This window comes from Archocentrus centrarchus, unplaced genomic scaffold (genome assembly GCF_007364275.1).
Source record: "Archocentrus centrarchus isolate MPI-CPG fArcCen1 unplaced genomic scaffold, fArcCen1 scaffold_32_ctg1, whole genome shotgun sequence".
NCBI lineage: Eukaryota > Metazoa > Chordata > Actinopteri > Cichliformes > Cichlidae > Archocentrus > Archocentrus centrarchus.
Genome location: NW_022060260.1, coordinates 1,826,418 through 1,847,747, shown reverse-complemented (window position 1 = coordinate 1,847,747; position 21,330 = coordinate 1,826,418). Strand labels below are relative to the sequence as shown.

Genomic DNA, 21,330 nt, shown 5'->3' with positions numbered 1-21,330 from the left:
GAAAACAGTCCTGCAGTACGGAGGCAGCATCACTGGGCCACACAGTGATGGTCATCTGTGTTGATCTGGAGCATCTCAGCAAGGAATGATAGCCCGGGACCAGCGTGATGGAGCTGTGGTCAGGGAGGCCGAGGTGGGGGCCTCTCTATGTGTCTTGTTTGCTGGTGTAAACACGGTCCAGTATGTTATTTCCCCGTGACATGCTGGTGAAACTTTGGCAGAATGTCTGTCAGGTTTACATGGTCAAAGTCCCCCGCTACCACAGCTAATGGTGTTCTGAGCGGGGCCCAGAAAGGAATCGGCAGAGATACCAGGGGAACAAAACACCAGCTACTGGTAGATAGAGCAGTCACTCGAGACTAAGACCAGACTGACCAACCCTTGCACCACCTGGACTGATTACAAGAATGCCTATGACTCAATGCTGCACACATGGATCCTGGAATGCCTAGAACTATACAAGATCAACAGGACCCTAAGAGCCTTCATCAAGAATTCAGTGGGAATGTGGAGAACAACACTAGAGGCCAACTTCAAGCCAATTGCACAAGTTATCAGTTATCAGTTATCAGTTGCGGGATTTACCAAGGAGATGCCCTGTCAGCACTGCTGTTCTGCATAGGTCTGAACCCCTCAGCCAGATCATCAACAAGACTGGCTACGGATACGGACTACAGAATGGAGCAAACATCAGCCACCTCCTGTACATGGATGACATCAAGCTGTATGTAGGAGTGAATGAGATATAAATTTACTGATCCATACCACTAGGAACTACAGCAATGACATTGGAATGTTATTCGGACTGGATAAGTGTAGTTGGATGTTAACAAAGAGGGAAAGTAGTCAGAACTGAAGGGATTACGCTACCAGAAGGCAACATTGCAGACACTGAAGACAGCTACAAGTACTTTGGAATCCCACAGGCAAATGGGAACCATGAAGAGGCCACAGGAGGAAACAGGAGTGAGAAAGAAGAGGAGGAAGAACAGAACCCATCATGGAAGGACAGGCCTCTGCACAGCATGTACCACAGGCAGATAGAATAAGTGGCTGATATAGAAAAATCCTACCAATGGCTGGACAAAGCTGGACTGACAGACAGCACAGAGGCACTAATCATGGCAGCACAGCAACAAGCTCTGAGCACAAGAGCAATAGAGGCAGGGGTCTACCACACAAGGCAAGACCCCCAGGTGCAGGCTGTGCAGAGATGCCCCTGAGACAATCCAACGCATAACAGCAGGGTGCAAGATGCTAGCAGGCAGGGCATACATGGAACGCCATAACCAAGTGGCTGGCATAGTATACAGGAACATCTGTGCTGAGTATGACATGGAAGTCCCGAGGTCAAAATGTGATACATCCCCATGGGTGGTCGAGAATCACAGAGCTAAGATCCTGTGGGACTTCCAGATACAGACAGAAAAATTTGTGATGGCTAACCAGCCGGACATCGTAGTGGACAAACAAAGGAAGAAAGCCGTAGTGGTAGACGCTGCAATACCAAGTTATGGCAACATCAAGAATAAAGAACACCAAGTGCTCGGAGAAGAGCCAGAAAGGATATGGAAGGTGAAGGTAACAGTGGTCCCCGTGGTAATCGGATCACTCGGGGCAGTGACCCCCAAACTGGGAGAGTGGCTCCAACAGATTCCAGGAATGACATCCGAGATCTCTGTCCAGAAGAGCAAAGTCCTGGGAACAGCTAAGATACTGTGCAGGATCCTAAAGCTCCCAGACCTCTGGTAGAGGACCCCAGCTTGGAGGACAAAGACTGCCCACAGGGCGAGCTGGGACTTTTTTTTTTAATAAAAAAAAATTTATAGTAGGATATATAATAAAAGAATATGTGCGTGTATGTGGAGTGTGTGCGAATGGGTGAATGTTTGTAAGTACGAGGGTAAAAATACAATAAAAAGCAGTATTCACAAAGCAAGTATATTTACATTTTCACATATACTCAGGGAGGGTGCCTGTTAAATATGTATTAATAAAATATACGAATTGTATTGCACATGGGTTTGAAGAAAAAGATGACGATGATGGTGATGAGGATGAGGAGGGCGCCTTCGTTTAGCATGCGCAGGCTTTGTCTGCGCAGTTTGTGTGCAGCTCTGATCCTCGCTGCTATGAGCGCGCTCACGCATGCGCAGCACTCCTCCATAATCCGGCGCTGAGAGGGAAGGTTCTGGGTTTCCAGCAGCTCTTCCGAGCAGCAGTTTAAGCACAATTCCCGCCTTCCTGGATCCTCTGCCGTCCGGCTCCGAGTCGTGGGCAGAGCGTGGACCATGGCTGATAAAGAGGGTACGTTTAATCACCGCTTCTCGGCGCTCAAAATGAGCTTTGGCCTGTTTTCCGAGCGCGCCGCTTTGTGCGCGCAGACTCTGTCAGGATCTCGTGTTAGCATCACATGCTAATCTCGGAGCTGTCAGCTCGAGCTTTCCCGTGCTTAAATCCTCTGATGTTAACACGAGAGCATTTGAACACCTGCTCTCTGAGTTCGGTGTGACGTCAGAGCTCCAAACTCACCTGGTTTAACCGTAATGAGCTGTTTACCTGTCGGTTTGCTTCTCCAGCTAGCAGCAGCTCCTCTGTCAGTCACACACAGCTGGAGGCTGATCGGGACAAATCACTCTGGCCGAAGCCTAAACTGCGCAGTCCCCACTGGGAACGCACCTGTGAGGCACGTTCCAGGCAGGTGTGCCTGTGAGCGGTTCACGGTGACAGATAATAAAATGCAGTAATAAGCTATTTAAAATTAATTAAAAAGACAAAACAGAAATTTACAGTGGTGTATGAATGAAGAGTCCAGTAAAAATGAATGTCTGGGTAAAAACGGGGCTGGCTGTAATTACACCAAAGCGTTGGCAGCATCATAAAAACACAGCAACAGATAAATATTAAAACTGCTTAAAAACCAAAACAACAATATTAAATATTAAACCTCGGGAGGAAAAGCCTGAACAGGTTCTAGTTTCAAGATTTCAGCACCTCCAGATATCAAAATCTCCAAAGGTGTTAGTCCTACACCTGCGCAGTCAGCATGTGACCGCATCAGCTCCTCAGAGCGGCTCCCGCCCTCCTTTCGGGTGAGGACATGAAGCTCCTCACCTGGGAGGTTCCATGAGGCACCTGGTCACTGCTCCTCCTCAGCTGGCTCCTTTGATGCAGAAGAGACGGAGTCTGCTCTGAGCTCCTCATCCCATCCCTAACCCCGAGCCCAGACACCTTCAGATGAAGCTCCTTTCTTCTGCTTGTATCCTCAATGATATTCTTTCTGTGACTATCTGCAGCTCGCGGTCACAGGTGAGAGTAGATCAACCGTAAATCGACAGCTTTGCATTCATGCTCAGGTCTCTCTTCCTTGCTGCAGACTGGTCATCACTCAGCAGAGATGCAACATGTTTTAACTCCTTTACTTCTCCAGCCCAGAGGGAGCGATCCAGCATTTTCCCACAGAGGGGAAAAAAATCCCAAACAGCATCCCGCTGGGATTTAGGGTTTTGTAAAGATTTAACAGAACATCTGTCTGAACAGCTGATTCTTATAAACGTGCAGTGTTCGGCCTGTTGTACGCTCTGAATGGACAAAAAAACTTTTTTTTTCTCCTATATTTGCACTTATTTTATTGCTCTTTTCATTAATGTTTTTAAAGCCATCCTAAAAATATAATTGAAAACGAAAGCCTTGGTATGGGTGCAGACGGCTACGCCCTCAGTGCCAGTCGGGATGAGATGATCGGTATCTGTGCTTTCTCTGAAGTGTACGACGATGCGGTGGAGGAGCGCGTCATCAATGAAGAGTACAAGATCTGGAAGAAGAACACGCCCTTCCTGTACGACCTGGTGATGACTCACGCGCTGGAGTGGCCCAGCCTGACCGTGCAGTGGCTCCCAGATGTCAGCAGGTAAAAAACTGCTCAGGTGTTTTTCAGGCTGCTGCTCCTGAAGCGACTTCCTGTTTAGCAGAGGAATCGCGTGAGAGTTTCTCACAGAGCTGTGCGAAGGTTAAACTCCACGCTGTCCACAGGCCAGAGGGGAAGGACTACGCCATCCACCGGCTGGTTTTAGGGACCCACACGTCAGATGAGCAGAACCACCTCGTGATCGCGAGCGTCCAGGTTCCAAATGACGACGCCCAGTTTGACGCTTCGCACTACGACAGCGAGAAAGGAGGTAAGTGAGGACGTGTTCATGCATTTCCTCATCTGTACCGTTACTTCCTGTCTGAAACATGTTAGTAGGTGAGGTTCGTGAGTCAGTCAGCTGAGTTCTACCTGATCTGTGCGCTCATACTGTGTCATTGTGTCTTCCAGCAGGTACGTTGATGGTGTGTTCAGGTGTGCTGAAGGTGCGCTGCTCCCACAGGTAGTATTAGTGTGTTAGCGTGACCACTGAGCAGTTTTAAGGTACCGTAAGTCAGCACGCACGGTCCTGCTGCCATCAGCTGTTTCCTGCCGTCTGAGTGTTGCTCTTCTTCTTTCAGAGTTTGGTGGCTTCGGTTCAGTCAGCGGGAAAATCGAGATTGAGATCAAGATCAACCACGAGGGCGAGGTGAACCGAGCACGCTACATGCCCCAGAACCCCTGCATCATCGCCACCAAGACTCCGACCTCCGACGTGCTCGTCTTCGACTACACTAAACACCCATCTAAGCCAGGTGGGGTCGCCGCCGGGCTGCTCGTAGTGACCTGAAACCAAACGCTCGCATCATGATGAAAAATGTTTTTGTGTTTCAGATCCTAGCGGGGAGTGTAATCCTGACCTAAGGCTCAAAGGTCACCAGAAAGAAGGATACGGCCTTTCCTGGAATCCAAACCTCAGCGGCAACCTGCTCAGCGCCTCCGACGACCACGTAAGTGACGAGAAACAAAACTTGACGTCATCGTTTAGCTTCAGGGTCAAGGTTAAAGTTCAGCATTTACACACTGAGACAGCAGGGAGACAAATGTTTGGGTAAAACTACAGGATGTTACTGGGATGCTTGGATGCCAGATTTTCAAACTAAAAGCTCCCTTACAATAGCTGTCAGATTTCAAAATAAAATTTAAATTTTTTTTTAACGGGCCAGTTTTTCAAAATAAAAGCTTACAATTTCTTATCACAAACTCTGGGAATTTTGAAATAAATGCCCATACTTTGTAAAAGTTTGTCAGAATGCTCAGAAGTAGTTGTCAGAATTTCCAAATTCTCCATGGAAAATATTCCAGAGGAAACTGGAATTGTGCAAAATTTCATCTCCCTGCTGTGGTCATTGGCTTTCTAAAGAAAAAATAAAATCATCGTACCTCAGACAGTGAAAACAGTCGCAGCGACTCCATCAGTTTTAATTCCTTTGTGTTTAATGATTGTATCGAGTTCATAAAAATGAGCCTCCTCTTCCTCTCAGACCATCTGCCTGTGGGACATCGGGGCTGGCCCGAAAGAAGGGAAGATATTGGATGCGAAGACCATCTTCACAGGCCACACAGCAGTGGTGGAGGACGTTTCCTGGCATCTGCTCCACGAATCGCTGTTCGGCTCCGTCGCCGACGACCAGAAACTGATGATGTAAGCCATTAGTAAAGGTGGTTATTCTTTCTAACCATACAATACCCCTGCCGGCTCTGACCCGCCTCCGTCCTCCCTCAGATGGGACACGCGCTCGAACAACACATCCAAAGCGAGCCACTCAGTGGACGCTCACACCGCCGAGGTCAACTGTCTGAGCTTCAACCCCTACAGCGAGTTCATTCTGGCCACTGGCTCTGCTGATAAGGTGAAGAAGACTCACCTGTTTGTGTCCATCGTATAAATAAAGGTTTTTTTTATTACTCTCATATGTTAACAAAGGTATGTGTGCGTTTCGTCCTCTCAGACTGTTGCATTGTGGGATCTGAGGAACCTCAAACTGAAGCTTCACTCCTTTGAGTCCCACAAAGATGAAATTTTCCAGGTAAGACCTCAAAGTGTTTGAGAGCGAGGCTTTGCCTGTGATTCTCACAGGTGAGGAAGAATGACGGCGAGTCCTTCCTGTCCTGTTTATTAGGTACAGTGGTCTCCTCACAACGAGACGATCCTGGCGTCCAGTGGCACCGACCGACGCCTCAACGTCTGGGACCTCAGGTAACGCCGCACCATCCAACTGTGGGTCACTGAGGCTTCTGAGTAGGTGGAGCTTCTGATCAGTAAGGGAAGGGGTGGGGCTTCAGTAAACAAAGGGGAGGTGCTTGTGGGGCAGAGCGCTACAACCAACACATCTTCACCTAAGAGTCAAACCATTAAATAAATGAAGGATGTAGTCGCTGTCTTCTGAAATGATGTTGATGTATTTTTTTCAACATTGATATCTCGACTTGTTCTAGTAAAATTGGAGAGGAGCAGTCTGCAGAGGACGCTGAAGACGGCCCGCCAGAGCTCCTGGTAGGTGACGGCAGCGCCACGTCTTTAATTCAAACCTAAAATGCTTTTATTCTTGTAGTTAGCCTAAAACAAACAAACATGTTTCAGCAGGAAAATGTTTTATAGGTTAAAAAAAAGAATAAAGACAGATACTCTTCATGTGTGTGTGATGTAAGCAGAAGGTTGGGTGTTTCAGGTGTGTTCAGCTTGTGAATATCAGCAGGCTGCCGTGTGCCATTGTTCCTGTCAGAATCAAACCCCGCCTCTGTGATGTCACTGCTCAGTTTTAAAGCTCTCTAACTTATCACTGATCTCCATCAGTTCATCCACGGCGGCCACACAGCGAAGATCTCAGACTTCTCCTGGAACCCCAACGAACCCTGGATCATCTGCTCCGTGTCCGAGGACAACATCATGCAAGTCTGGCAGATGGTGAGCGCGTGCACACGCACACACGCAGAGTGTGACACTAACAGATGAGGTGGTGCAGCAGGTTTTTCCTGTTCAAACTCTGGATCCACAGTGAAAGCAGCAGCTCTGAGTTCCATAATTAAAATGTAATTTCCTGTTATTTCAAAGCAGAAAACTGAAAATATAATTTTGTGTGTACGAAAGCCAAAAACATCACGAAGCTCGTTGGGAAAGATTTTAGAAGCGAGAAGCTGTACGGTGAGTTACGCCACTGCTCGGTAACCATTCAGGTTTCATTGAAGATCATCGCATTTGGACGATCATTGATTTCCTCACAGTTGGAACCTTCAACAGTTTAAATTCAGTTCAGTTTTATTTCTATAGCTCCAGTTCACAGCAGTCACCTCGAGGTGATATAAACTGCAAGGTAAAGAACATTGGAGCCTCGAAACACAAAGATTTCAGCTGAGTGTTTCCAGATGTCCTCCAGCTGCTGTGATGGTATCAGATGTTTCGGACGGGGGCTGCAGGGTTTTTGTTGAACATTAACGGACAAGGTGAATGTTTAAGGACACGTTTTCCACGTTTGGGCTTTTAAGTCACCTAAAATATGAAATCTTCACTGACTTGAGCCGTCTACGTTTTTGAGGCAGGGTTGAATTAATGTGCACGTATTGACGTGGCATGAACACGCGCTTTGCAGCACAAACACAAGAAACTTGACTTCAGCATGAAGTCAAAGTAGCACAGGCCTCACCTGCAGCAGTACGGTCTGTCACGAATGACAGTTTCAGACTCTCAAGGAATCTGTGGTTGATTCCTGACGGTGCTTTTCCTGTTTGGAACTGTGTGCAGAGTAGGAGTACGATGTCTTTGAACTGTATTTTGGAGGGCCGTCACCAAACTTTTGGTTTTGACCATTAAAGTTGGAGTTCTGACTCTCCCGCTATCGTTTTTGGAAGGGGCTTTAAATACCTGCCCAGGTTTGAGCTGAGTTGGCTCTCAGAGGAACTTTGGTTTTTATGCCATGAGGCCCAGCTGACCATCAGGAGAAAAGGACGAGGTCAGTTAATCAATCCAAACTCTCTGGGCTGACGTTCCAAACTGATCATCATCCAGAGCCGTGCGAAGGGGGTACGCTCGTGCGAGCGTTCCCGTATTGAGGCAGGAACTGCAGCTGCTGCTTTCTCTAACAGTCATTTCCTGTTTCTTCCAGGCGGAGAACATCTACAACGACGAGGAGCCCGACAACACGCCTGCGTCGGAGCTGGAGGCTCAGGGATCGTAACCCTGCCCTGGCTCCACTCTCCACCCCCCCTTACCCCACCTGTCCTCTCCCTGATTCATCTCAGTGCAAAACGAACAGTGTGGCGCGTTGGAAGCATCTCGGCCTCCGGCGCCATCTTGCTTTGCTTCACCGCTGCCCGGGTAACTGAAAGCACTGATGCACCTGGAAAAGATTAGAACTGATATCCTGCTCAGGTGGGCGGAGCGCCGACAGGTTGGCTTTGTGTGCACGCTGCTGCTGTGAATCCAGGTGATTTTAAAGGGCTGATGGAAGGAAAATGCAGCGCTACGGCACAGCACAGCAGACAGCTCCTTCTTTGTTCCTCCACCCTTCAGCTCCTGTTCAGATAATCTTGAGTTTGAACAAACATTCCTGCTGCGTTTGCCTCCTGTTCCTTCGGTACTTCAGCACCTCCGTATTCAGCTAATTTCCTGCCTGAGGGAAACTGTTCTCTGTTGTTACATGATGTGAAACTTTAGTTTTTGGTTCCTGCACCTCTGATTGCAATAAAGCTTTTGTAACTTTTACAGAAAAAAAGTCTATTATTTAATATTCTGCTTTATTCCCAACATTCTCACTTAGGATTTAAATCTTTGAAGAACTTCTGTTCAAAGTTAAACGTAAGAAATCCAAATTTTATTTCCCTTGATATCCTGATCCTGGCCTCAATCCAAACTGAAGCTGTGAGAGGATTCACTCCCTTATAACTTGCAGTGTTACGGAAGTAACAGCTGATCAGCATGACGAATAACAGCCACAGACAGACTGAGAAACCACAGTGAGGAAAGAAGCCCAGCGTTTCTGCAAATTCTACAAAATGTTTATTGAAAAGCAAGACAGGATTTTAAGAACATTGTTGGATCAACGAGGGGACGTGGGCTCATCGTTAGTAAAAATAAAGCTCTCCAAAGCTGCGGCGCCTCTTCTTTCACAGTTTCACCTGCAGAGGTAGATTCTGACATTACCTGAGAGTCAGAAACAGGAAACATGCTTCAACTTTTGTCCTCAGCATCACCACCACCACTCCCACAGTCTTTTACAGGTCACAGATGAAATCATAATCACATAATTGTTATCTGACAGATGCAAACATTGATCTGGTCCCGTCGTCGTTACATGGGTGAGGATAAGTAAGAACATCCTGAGCCTGTGATTTTCCGCTTGTTAAATCTGACACCGTTCCCGAGTCTCTTTCAGACTCTGTTTAAAAACGGTCCAAATTCTTTCAGCCCCGATGAAATGATCAGATTATTGTAGCAGCTGTAAGAACAGCCGAAGTTTAATGTTCTCAATGTTGAGGGTCCGTGATGGGCAAACGCCACTGTATGACAGGGAGATGTGAAAAATGGACCAAACTCCAGCCAAGAGGACTGAAATGATCCACCTACAGTACGAGGTTAGTCATTAATGCGCTGCTGCGTGGTTTGGATTACTCGCTGTGACTCAGCTTCACGTCCACACAGAGGACTCGTTTCTGAAGCTTTCAGGTATGTGGTGTCAGGACACCGTGCTGACAGAAAGCTGAAGCATTTTTGGGGTTCGTGCCTGTTAAAATAACTGCAGCACGTCAAAAACACGGGAACCTCGTCCCAACGCTGGAGACGCTCGGAAGCACGGTCGATACGTCAGCAGAAACAAGCGGATAATCCAGGCTGAAGCTGATTTAAAGTGGAACTATCCGGCTGGTGGACCGTCATGTTGAACAGTTTCTAATAATGAGCTCAGTGTACGTGCAGTAACTCCAAAGCTCAGACTGCTCTACACACTCAGTTTATCAGTTTTTTTTTTTTACTCTTGGGTCTGAATGATGTCACAGAGGGAGGATGTTTCAGAGAGGGCATGTCCCTATACGTCGTCATCTGTTTGCGAGGAGCAGCCAATCAGAAAAAAAAGCTATCTTAGACCAGCTTGTTTCAGCTACAGAGGCCCAGTGAGATACAGACGGACTCACGCAGAGCTGCTTTGGTCCCAGAACAAAACCAAGGAGCAGAATAGATCCACTTTAACGATCTGATCAAAGAAAACTGCTGAACGGCCTAAAAGTTAAAAGGGATGTGAGTTTTTTTCTTTTGATGACTTAATCCTACAGAATAACCCGAGATCCAGACCTGGATTTGAACCCTGCTGCGATTTCCTGAACAGGACACACTGAAGGAGGTGTTCCTAATAATATGCATCACTGACAAAAACCAACATTTCTGTTTTTATTCAGATTCATTAAAAAAGAAAAATCACATTCAGCTTTTCTTCCAGTATAAAGGTCAAAGATGACAAAGCCCATCGTTCTGTGATTTTCAAACATAATTTACATCAAATCACCTTTCAGAGGACGAAGGCCTTTGATTCATCCTCACACATTCGGTTTCAATCCGTTCGCCACACAAACCACGTTTGCGCGTTCCCGAAGAATTACTCCAAGAACACGTTTAATGGTTTTTAAAGGACAGGAAACGTGTTGCTTCATAAGCACACTGATCGATCGCGGGGGCAGCGAACAGCGAGGGCGGGAGAGCACAGCCGTCATCACGGCGAGTTAACGTTGGTGGATGAAGCGTGACGATGGCTGATGATTCAGAAATTCTCACAAAAATCATCCACTGCATTTGTGCCATCAATAGAAATGCAGCATGCACACTGAGCAGGTGTGTATAATATACGTGAAGATGGTGAGCGGCCGCAAAAAAAAAGTGACAGTACACGCAGAGGACCGAGGCCAGGACAGCACACGTCACTTCCTGTGTCACAGGACCCCTCGATGCCTGCAGCCTGGACGTCCATCCAAGAGAACAGCGCCATCTATAATCGATTTACTCTTTTCTCTACCAGCCTAGTTAATGATCAGACTCTGTCCTCCATGTTGGACTGCAGGCTGATGGTAACCCTGGTTCTCCTCTGGAGGGTCGCTCTAAGCAGAACCTGCAGCAGGTGGAGACCGTGTTGATGGGGTGCTACCTGAAGCAGAATCAGGACTACCACCTGCAGACCAACATGGAGGAGAGAGCCACTTGCTGGAGACCTAGCAAGTTATTAATTAATAATCAGAAAGCATGGCTGCTGCTCCTTTGGCGCTGCTGCAACAAGCCGTCCAGATGACCTCTGACCCCGATCCCATTTCCTCAGATCACGCCCTGACCATCAGGCTGTGTTCTCAGTGAGCCATGACATCAAATCTGATGACTCTAATCAAAGTAAACACTCAGATGTGTGAAGAGATGAATCAGAGGCCTGCCTGGAGGTTCCCTATGAAAATAAAGATCGAGTAGAAAACGAGGAGTACGAAGAAGTGCTGATTATTAAGTTTTAGAGAATCTGATACAATCATTTATCACACAAAGAGACACAGCTTCAGTTTCTGTGTAGAAATCTGAGGAGGTCTACTGTTAAAAAAAAGAAAAAGAAAAAAATCTCTCTCCACTGAAGATGGTTTTCTGGCTAGTTGTGGAACTAGGCTGGAGCTGCGTGAAACCCCTCCCACCACGCCCTCTCACCTCCACGCAGGCTGTGAGGCGAGCTCAGTCCTGTGGCGTGCTCGCCATCTTTGCGGGCTCACTGTCATCAGGACACGCCGTCGGACCCAATTCAGGTGGTCTGGGAGCTTCCTGGACGTCTCCGGTTTCCAGCCCGTCACCCTGCGCCAAATCCTCTGAATCCTCCTCCTCTTCATCCTCCTCAGCCGGAGCCTCCCGTGGCTTAGCCTGAGGCGGGGCAGCGCTCCCTTTGTCCCCCTGCTCCTGGAGGAGGCTGAGCCGGTTGTTGAGGTCGTTCCTCTCCTTCTGCAGAGCTCTGCACAGCCTCTCCAGCAGCTCCAGCTTCCCCTGCAGGGCCTTGAAGTGGCCGTCACGCAGCGTTTTCTACAGAACAACAAATTTCAGTCTGATTTCATTTTGGAGGAAGACTCAAATGGATGAAGCTCCTATTAACAAACCTTTTGGCCACCATTATGGTGGTTTTCTAGAGCCAGAAGTGACCATATTTGGTCGGGAGAGTGCAAAATAATCAGCTAATGTAAGCTTGCTTAGTTATCAATCTTCATTCAGACTGAATGGGAGTAACACACACGCGCACACACACACACACACACACACACCTTCAGTGCTCAGTACCATCCAAATAAAATCCTAGAATTTCCTTCAGCAGAACTGAACAGAGATTAATAATAACTAGTGATTAAATACAGGGTGGAATATAAACAGATTAAATAAGGTGAATAAAAAGAAACACTCAGTGCATCATGGGAACCCCCCCCAGCAGCCTAGGCCTATAGCAGCATAGCTAAGGGAGGGTCACCTGATCCAGCCCTAACTATAAGCTTGATCATAAAGGAAAGTTTTAAGCCTAATCTTAAAAATAGAGAGGGTGTCTGTCTCCTGAATCCAAGCTGGGAGCTGGTTCCACAGAAGAGGGGCCTGAAAGCTGAAGGCTCTGCCTCCCATTCTACTCTTAAGTATCCTAGGAACCACAAGTAAGCCAGCAGTCTGAGAGCGAAGTGCTCTGTTGGGGTGATATGGTACTATGAGGTCTTTGAGATAAGATGGGGCCTGATTATTCAAGACCTTGTATTGTTAGTACAATTAACTGCACAGCAGCCGTATTATTGGTCAGATAATTGTATTAAAAATGCTCCAAAAGGCTCCAACAGCACAAACACGGTCCAGAGGTCGAGTTCAGGGAGTCCGGTTAGCTGAGCTGAACCCAGCAGAATATTAAAACATCCTCCCCCCGTACAGCTGTTATGAAGGGGGAAATTATCCAGAGACCAAAGCAGTTTCTGTATCAGCTGTAAACATGTTTATTTCTGCTGGAAAGGTTTAACTTGGGAGTCTATGGGGACTGACTCACTGTGGCGCCTCTGCTGGCCTGCAGAGGAACTGCAGCTTTGGTGTGTCACTGCTGGCTTAATTTCTGAACCCCTAAGTTCTGATGAGCTTTGTTTTGCTCTGTTTTAAAGATGGCAACAAGGAAACGGTGGCAGTACTGGAGGAATTAGAGGCTGGCTGTGAAGGTTTTTTTTTTTTTTTTTAAAGGATTCACTCAAAAATGGCGTCTGTGCTCCAACCTGTTAACTTATCTGTAAAAACGTCTCTTTAGCCAAAGCTGACTCCACATCCTGACTCCTGCTCTGCCCTCCATATTTTTACCTCATTAACTGATTTTTTTATTGATTTTTTTCTGCTACCAAAGCAGCCAAACACAAACAGAAGAACCATCACCTCCTCTGCCATCTGCAGCAGGGCCTGGTTGTTACTCTCCCATTTGGTCCTCCACTGAGTTGTTTCCTTCTCCAGCTTCTTGATCTTCTTAGTCATCTGCAGACACACACAGAGAGAGTTTAGAGACAGACAGGTTAACAAGTAACCGCACACTGACACACAGGTGACTCACCTTCTCCATCTCTTGTCTGAAGGTGGTGAAGACCTCGTTGCTTTTAGCCAGAGTGCTCTGAAACTCCTCAAACTTGTCCATGTACAGAGAGAGCTGAGAGACAAGAGCAGTGAGACACCGACACAGAAACCATCCAGCTGAGCTGATGATCTGTGAGCGTTTACCTGCTGCTTCAGCTGGGTTTCCTGCTCCTTCATCAGCTCACACTTGCGTCTGGACTCGGTGGCGTCCTTCAGCAGCTGCAACAGCACAGTCAGTCAGTCTTACGTCTCTCATAGACACGTTAGCTTATTTACTGCTGCGACAAAAACCAGAACAAAGACGTTCTCACAAAGTCTCTCTCGCGCTGCTGCTTCTCCTCCACTTCCTTCATCATCTCAGTGATTCTCTGCAGTTTGGCATCCATCAGCTGCTGCTGCAGCTCCTTGTGTTTGAACACTTTGTCGATGTGCTGCAGGAAAAAATAAAAAAAGGGAGGCACAAACACATTTCCATAAGGCTGTGAGCATTAGAGGTTTTTGGAGACCTCAGGTTCCTGAGACTGCAAAGGAGTGAAAACCTCAGTATTGTCTGACTGTGAAGCAATTAATGACATTCACATGACAGACGACTCCTCCATCCTGGACAACAGCTGCTGACGACAGTCCTGGTTCTGCTCTGGAGATCCAGAACCAGAACCTGCAGCAGGTGGAGAGCTGGTTCATGAGCAGCTATGCTGAGGAGAGCCAGGACCGCCTGCTGCTGAAAAGCACGAAGGACACGGAGTGTGCCCACTCACTGGAGAATGCTCCAACACTTCTGGTCTCTGTGTTCTTATTAAGCTCTTTCACAAAGTGTGGGTGCACCAGCTTTGGCATGCCCTGTTCCACCTCTGCTGCCACTAATATAATCCAAGTCTGTGGGAAACACAGACTACCAGAATCTGTGTTTCTGGCAGAGGCTCAAACACTGACTTCTGCTTTTTTGGTTTTGTGCCACAGCCAACATGACTCAAACTCGGACGGTTTGCTCACCTCCTCTCGGAGTTCATACTGCTCAATGAGCTTCTTGAGCTTCTCGGCCAGCTCCATGTTCTCCTGCCTCAGCTTAGTGTTGTGGGCACTGTGCTGCTCCATCTGCACCTCGATGTCGCTCAAGGTCATCTGGAAGTGCAGCATGGCCTCCTTCCGCTGTTCATCGTACTCCCTGGACCGCTGGGCATTCTCCTCCTGCGGGTGAGGGGAGGAGTGAAACCTGCACAAACTAAAAACCATCCTTTGTCAGATGTTTGACAGCTGCAGAAGGCTGAACTACCTTCAGGGTTTTGTTGTGTCTCTGCAGCTCCCGACAGAGACTCTCCAGCTTGCTGCGGGCCAGGATGGCCTTGCTGTGTTCCCCCTGCAGGTGGACTTTCTCCTTCACGATCTGAGACTGCTTCTTCTGCAGAGCCTTCAGCTGCTTCTGCATGCAGCGGCTCTCCTCCAGCTGCAAGACACAACCACCAACAAAACAATCAAACCGGGTCATTTTTAATCTTTCTTGGAAACATACAGGAAACTGATTTAACCTCTTACCATCTGCCTGTGTTTTTTTTCCTGACATGTTCATATGGAAGCTTAAATGCTTCTATGAGGCTTCATCTGACAGGTCACATCTAAGTTCAAATATCACTCAAAAATGTCCAGTTGTATCTAAAAACTAGATCAAGATTTAAGCCAGGACTCTGAAAATCTCACTTTCTTTATGAGATGTTTCTGTGGTCTGCATCTAATCTTGAGATTTGGAATCAAAAACATCTCCAATTGTTCTCCAATGACCAGCTTATTGGTTTTATTTACTTCTATAGCACTGAAAACACAAACTGAAGCATTTTGTTGACTTTCAAACTTTTTTCAGCATCATTAACTCTGAGCTTCTCCTGCTGATAATTACTCAGTGTGTGTCCACTGAGTAAGATGAGGGAATTCCCTATGATACACTCAAAGCGCTCTGCTGAAACCAAACTGCCCACGGTTACTGCTGAGGGAGGGAAAATGATCGGCTATGACCACGACTGAGTTGAAAGCTGCTGCTGTTTTTCTGTGTGTTCTGTTTACTGTGCCGGTAAATCTGAATGAATTTGGCATTTGTGATTTCTGTAAAATAAACTAAATGACTGAGTTGTGGAGAACAGATCTAACTGTGTGCAGCAGCTCAGACTGAGAAAACAAGTGGCTACTGAACGCCAAACCCCATCAGACCAACTGTTGGTCTAAAGGAACACATGATCACAGAGTTTCTACATTTTCTGACTGATGTAATGGGTTACCTGCTCTGCCTGTGGAATAAATCTCATGGCTCAGGGCAGACTGTCACTCATGAACATAAACCGAGGTTATCTGCTCTGTGTCCGTGTGTCAGATATTTGGCTCACCAGGTCGGCGTATTTCTTGCACAGGGCAGCCAGCTTCTCCTCAGGAGTTGTGAGCGAGTTCAGGGCCTGCATCAGAAGGACCACCTCCTTCCCTGAAACCACACAGAAGCAAAATACTGTCAGCTCCCCCTCAGCTTCCTGACAGCAGAACATTTGGTTGTCCCCTGAAGGACAAACTCTAGAACAAAATTACAGGTCTCAGTAGATCTGAATGAGGAGCACATGACCATCAGTGCCTTTATTCACCACATCAACTCAAAAGCAGATGGCTGAGTAAGAACCAGGAGTGAGTAATGCTAAAATCATAATGAACATAAACCACTTAGAATACTGTCACGGTCTGCCATTGGTATTATTATGGTAAGAACTACAGTTGGACATCATGACCGATTATGACATTCAATAACATGTTAGCCTTTGTGTGTTATCTGCCCCGGAAATAACACAGAGCTGCGTTACCAGAGTGACTGATCGGATGAGCTATTACACACATCCAGCAAATTCTTGGACCCATTTTATCCCCAAAGGCTGTTTGTCACCTGTCTGATGCCATTTTTGCTGGATGGTCATAAAATGAAGACACATTACTGGTATATTAGCTGCAGCATGGTCTTCTTCATCACAAAAAATACTGAAGAAATGTTTTCAGGCTGAAAATCAAAGGTTGGAGGTGATGGAGGTGACGGGGCTGTGTGCAGTAACTGACACCACAGTGCTCCGTGGACTCGAAATGACCAAGCAGTGATTTTTGCTCCCGTTTCTTTCACCTTTCATCAGGTAGGTCAAGATCACCAAAATTCAAACTCGCCTGAGATTTTCAGTAGATGCCCCTGCGGGGTTAGGGTGACTTCTTTTTTGAGTTATCACAAGATTTTCAGAAAACTTGACCTCTGACCTTGAGGTCACATTTGCTGAGATTCAAACTCATGAGAGACTTTTAGTAGATGCACCTGTGGTGTGAATTTGAACATCCTAGGTCACATTGTTTGAGTGATTGCATTCACAAAGTTGGCTGCCCCACCCCACCCCCCCAATCGGCCTTTTTAGGCTGAGGGGTTTTAAAAAAAAAAAAAAAAAAAAGAGAAGAAACCGCACCCGAGAGGGAACAAACTTATTTCTGATTTTTTAACGTTGACATGAAAGAGAAAAAAGTCCTGCTTGGTAAATTCCTCTGATCTAAATATAGAAAGAACTCTAAATACAGATGAATGGATTTTTATTTGATTCTAAACACGTGTAAAAACATCTCCATTACTGGACTGTGTGAAACTTCGTGTGTCTGCTGACTGCATTTAAACAGAAAAATCTGATTCCTGAGATTAGACATGTGTCCTGACTCGGATTTACAGCTGTTCATACCAAAAGCTTTGTCCTCTCTGCTCTTGACATCTCCTCCGGGATCGAGGTCTGCCTCCACCAGATCGCTGGGACTGTCCTCTCGGCCTGGAGTCTCCCCCCTCTCCTCGTTGGTACAGGACAGCCCCAAACCAAACTCAGACACCTCCTCCTGACAAAACAAGTTCATCCATTAGATGAAATCCTTTTGAAAGCCTTTGAACAGGTTCTCTCACCAGTTCTCTTTTTCAGGAGAGAAGTGTGTACAAAAGACACCCCCCTCCTAAAGGACAACTTGGAGGAGAGGAAGTCTGTCCACTCACTGGAGAAGCAGCTGATTATATTGGTGCATTATTTACTGTCATAAAGTATACGTGGGATTATTTATCAGTTCATTTAAGAAAACGCTGGGCGTCTCCTTTGACATCTCACTGCTGCCCTGAATACGATCGACCTCTGCGGGAAACACTGGATGAAGAAACAGGACAAGCAGCAAGACAAATGATGAGCCGTCAGTGCTCACCTGAGATGGGCTGTCCAGGTCGGGCGGAGAATCGTTGCCTCCTACGATTCGTCTCGTTGCAACATCGAGCTCACAAACTCCCGACGTCTCCATCAGTGTTGGTCACAAGCTGGAAGTTCAGAGCAAATATGAGATTACCATGTAATGGATGCAGAACTCAAAGCACTGAAAAACAAATACAACTATCTGACCCAGAAACTCAGTCTGAATGATGCATCTGTACAGCTTATCAAACATTATTTTACACTTCTGGGAGGTTATAAACTGCAGTCATTTTGATCACTGAAGACATCGGTGTGGCCAATATTTAGTCAGTAAGGAGGATAAAGTGGAGTTTTACATGCTGGTAATCCTCGTGTCTCTAATTCTGGCTGAGTGTCAGTCATTTCAGATTAGGTCTGCTTCAGTGAGTCCAATATAGTGTCATCTCTCTTTCGATGGCATCGTCTTCCTGCTGAGAACATCTTTACTTCAGTGACCTCAAATGCTTCATTTAATGTGAAGACAGCAGATTTCCTCTGTGGTGGAGTTCACCTGTCTCAGGTGTAGAAAAGTAGGCTGTGATTTACGGTCAGGCTGTGACTGGTCTGTTGTTCACAGTCAGTCTCTTACACACGTCTGTTTAAGCTTTAACTGGCGTTCTCAGATGTTTATGGACCCGTGTTGGCGCCTCATGTTAAGACTAAAAAGGTTGTTTTATCCCATCAGTTTTTAAATCATGGAGTACTGGCTTTGATCCTTCCCCTTATTTAAAGTGTTGTTCTACAGATACAGCAGCCTGCCACAGATCAGCCTGCTGTCAGTGTCATCATGTAACAACCCCCACTAAGAAACGCGCAGATTTTCAGCCCGGCTACAGCCTCATGGCTCACATGGCATGAAGAGGACGAGGAGGATGAAGAGTTCCTCCTACTCCAAAAAGCAACAAGACTCTATTCACAGCCGAAGTGAACCACATGTGTCCAGCTGCAGCAGCCCGACCTGTGAGCTCAATAACAGCCTGGTTTCAGTCGCATGTTGTGCAGTCCCAACCTCACCGAGTACAACCGAAACTCGGGCCTACAAACACAGACCATTTCGGTAGCACTTTTCCACTAAAACCAACAGCCTATAGTTTGGAAGCCCGAAAACATTCAGGTGAACTCGTTTAAGAAGGTTAAAAATCCCTAAAATTCCCACTACAAAGTGTTTCAGCAGCGCAGAGACAAACTCACGGAAGTTTACCACAGGCTAGCAGGCTAGCACAACCAGCTAGCTGCTGTGCAGCAGAGAGGAGCAGTTAGCTTTTAACTGACCGAGGCAGAGTGAGTGAACCTCAGTGAGGAGGCGACGCCTTCGACCTCTCTCCCAACATCACAGCCAACACTCCTGTTGGCTAACCGCGGCTGACAAGCGTGCAGCTAACGCAGAAACATTAGCGGCTACAGCGTTAGCTGCTCTGGTGCAGCACGACGCGAAATACCTGAGAGACTCCCGCTCAACAGCCCCCGAGCACCCACACACAGCCTACCTGCTCCGTTTAATGCCCGCTATTCAACAATACCTCCTGTTTCTCCCCGCTCGGCTAAAGTGTGTACAGTAAATACTGCGCGCTAACTAACTTAATCAAAGTCTGAAAAACACCACGATAACATGTTAATTCAAGTATAACACCAGAGCCGGAATACAGAAGATCATATTAGGTATTACAAGCCGTCCGAACAGATTTATTATCAGCAGTGTGGCGATCCGGACCAGCACGGTAACCGTAAACCGCACAGATTTTAAGGGGAGTCTGGTGTGACGTCCATCGGCGCGGACGGCATCCTGCTCATGCTAAGTGCTAAGCTAGCATCTGATTCTGTCTGTGACTAACCGCATCCTTCAGCTGTCAGGTGTCACCTCGTGGATCAAAGAGCTCAGGTGCTGAACTAACACCGCGCGGACGCGTAACGCACCTTTGAAAATTAGAGCCAGCGTCAGTTTACTCCTGTTAGCACGGCTAACCTGTGGTAGTAGCTAGTGCTGCCAGCTAACAGTACAGCACAAACTTTACTCCGCCAAATGCTGAATGTTTCTCTCTGCTCGTTAAAACTACACAATCAGGTTAATAATGACACACCACACACGAGTTTAAGTCCGCTCAGAATGGTAATATTTAGGTGAATGTCGCTGAAATACCTGGAGCGGCTACCTGTGCGTCCTCACTGGAGATGAAAGCAGGAATAAAGCTAGCAACAAAGGGCAAGCTCAATGTCCGGTTAAATATTTTCAAAATAAAACCGTCCAACGATTAAGCGTTCTGCGGGCAGTCAGCACACCTTCACCTTGCTTCATCAGATCTGCTGTCCCTGTGGCACAAAAGCTCACAACTGTCCTTAGCCGTCTCAAGATGGCTGTCGACTGGCAAAACTTGCTTTAGAACCACTTTGGTGCTTTTTTTTTGGGGGGGGGGGGGGGGGGGGGGGGGGCTGCTAAAACGCCACTTTTCTCAAGAGTTTTTCACATCACATTTTAATTATAAATAACAAAATATCAAATCAATCATGGTCTCCTCTATTGTTTCTTTTCTCATGTAGTTTTATAGTTCACAAGAGTTTTTAAATTAAGTGCACAAATGTCAAATCTTTAATTTGAATGTGAGGGTGGCGGTTTCCGGTTTTAATTCAATTCAACTTGATGCGCTGAAGTCGAAACCAAAAGCAAAAACCCCGAGAGATTTTTCTTTTCCATGGAGGGAGGAATCCAGAGCTAAAAACACAAATCACAACAGGAAGCTGAAAACTCTTTACAGCAACATTTTATACAAATAAAATAAGAAAAACTCTCTTCTTGTTAATTAAAACCAGTTTTTATGTTGGAGTTTTTCACTGTTGACTTTTTTTTAAACCTTCCTCCTCTAAACATAAAACCCATTTTTCATTCACAAAACCTCAAAAAGCAGCAAAACACTTTAATCTCTGATTTTAAAAAAAAACTGTGTCTTTACATCATCCGTCCATCCATCCATCCATCCGTCCGTCTTTTTAATCAGTTTTAGTGGGTGGGTGTGTGTGGGGTTACACAGAAATAACCATTCACACTCACATCTACACTTAAGACCAGTTTAGAATCACCTGTTAACATACACGAACTGTGGGAGGAAGCCGAAGAACACGGCAAGAACCCATGCAGACACGAGCAGCACATGGAAACTCAATCCAGATCCTACAGTGCCAACCGCTGCACGCCTGCGCTGTCCAAACACTCACCCAACCAGTCAGAACATTAACAGCACTCAGCATTTATTACACACAAGTGTGTGCAGCCCCGTATATGGCTGCTTTATATAAAACTGTCCACAGCCTCCTTTATATTCACACAAAGCTCCACAGACATGAGGGCAACTTGTTCACTTTGTCCTGCTTCCCTCCTTCGCACGACACACAAATATAACAAAACTGTATTATATGTGTTATAAATCTTATCAGGCTTATGCTTCCCACAAATTACAATTTCACATTTTTCTTTTCTATATCCAGAGACGTATATCCAATATTTTTCCTTCAAATATGACACAATTTCACAAAACTATAATTTGGTATTGGTTATTATTGACAGTAGTAGTGAAGCTTCAGCTCAGGTGTGCACTCTGAAG

General features: G+C 46.4%; 2 protein-coding genes across 5 annotated transcripts; one reads left to right on the top strand and one right to left on the bottom strand.

Annotated features, from left to right (window-relative positions):
* The first annotated feature begins 2,164 nt into the window (after positions 1 to 2,164).
* Positions 2,165 to 8,492, top strand: LOC115776428 (histone-binding protein RBBP7). Its single transcript, XM_030724102.1, has 12 exons — positions 2,165 to 2,307; positions 3,766 to 3,910; positions 4,033 to 4,178; positions 4,486 to 4,662; positions 4,742 to 4,857; positions 5,392 to 5,552; positions 5,634 to 5,760; positions 5,860 to 5,937; positions 6,031 to 6,107; positions 6,347 to 6,404; positions 6,705 to 6,815; positions 8,011 to 8,492. The coding sequence occupies exons 1-12, from the start codon at positions 2,292 to 2,294 to the stop codon at positions 8,080 to 8,082; spliced, it is 1,284 nt and encodes a 427-aa protein (XP_030579962.1). The 5' UTR covers positions 2,165 to 2,291; the 3' UTR covers positions 8,083 to 8,492.
* A 400-nt stretch (positions 8,493 to 8,892) lies between these two features.
* Positions 8,893 to 20,007, bottom strand: txlng (taxilin gamma). 4 transcript variants are annotated; one of them, XM_030724098.1, is made up of 12 exons: positions 19,875 to 20,007; positions 17,715 to 17,823; positions 17,216 to 17,363; positions 15,857 to 15,948; positions 14,758 to 14,928; positions 14,478 to 14,672; positions 13,796 to 13,915; positions 13,629 to 13,703; positions 13,465 to 13,557; positions 13,293 to 13,388; positions 11,571 to 11,933; positions 8,898 to 9,047 (listed from the first exon to the last, which is right to left on the bottom strand). In XM_030724098.1, the coding sequence occupies exons 2-11, from the start codon at positions 17,805 to 17,807 to the stop codon at positions 11,595 to 11,597; spliced, it is 1,422 nt and encodes a 473-aa protein (XP_030579958.1). In that variant the 5' UTR covers positions 17,808 to 17,823; positions 19,875 to 20,007; the 3' UTR covers positions 8,898 to 9,047; positions 11,571 to 11,594. The 4 variants fall into 4 exon arrangements, with proteins under 4 accessions (XP_030579961.1, XP_030579959.1, XP_030579958.1 ...); XM_030724100.1 differs by having other exon boundaries at positions 8,920 to 9,022; XM_030724101.1 differs by having other exon boundaries at positions 8,893 to 11,933; positions 14,478 to 14,669; positions 14,860 to 14,928.
* Positions 20,008 to 21,330: the final 1,323 nt, after the last annotated feature.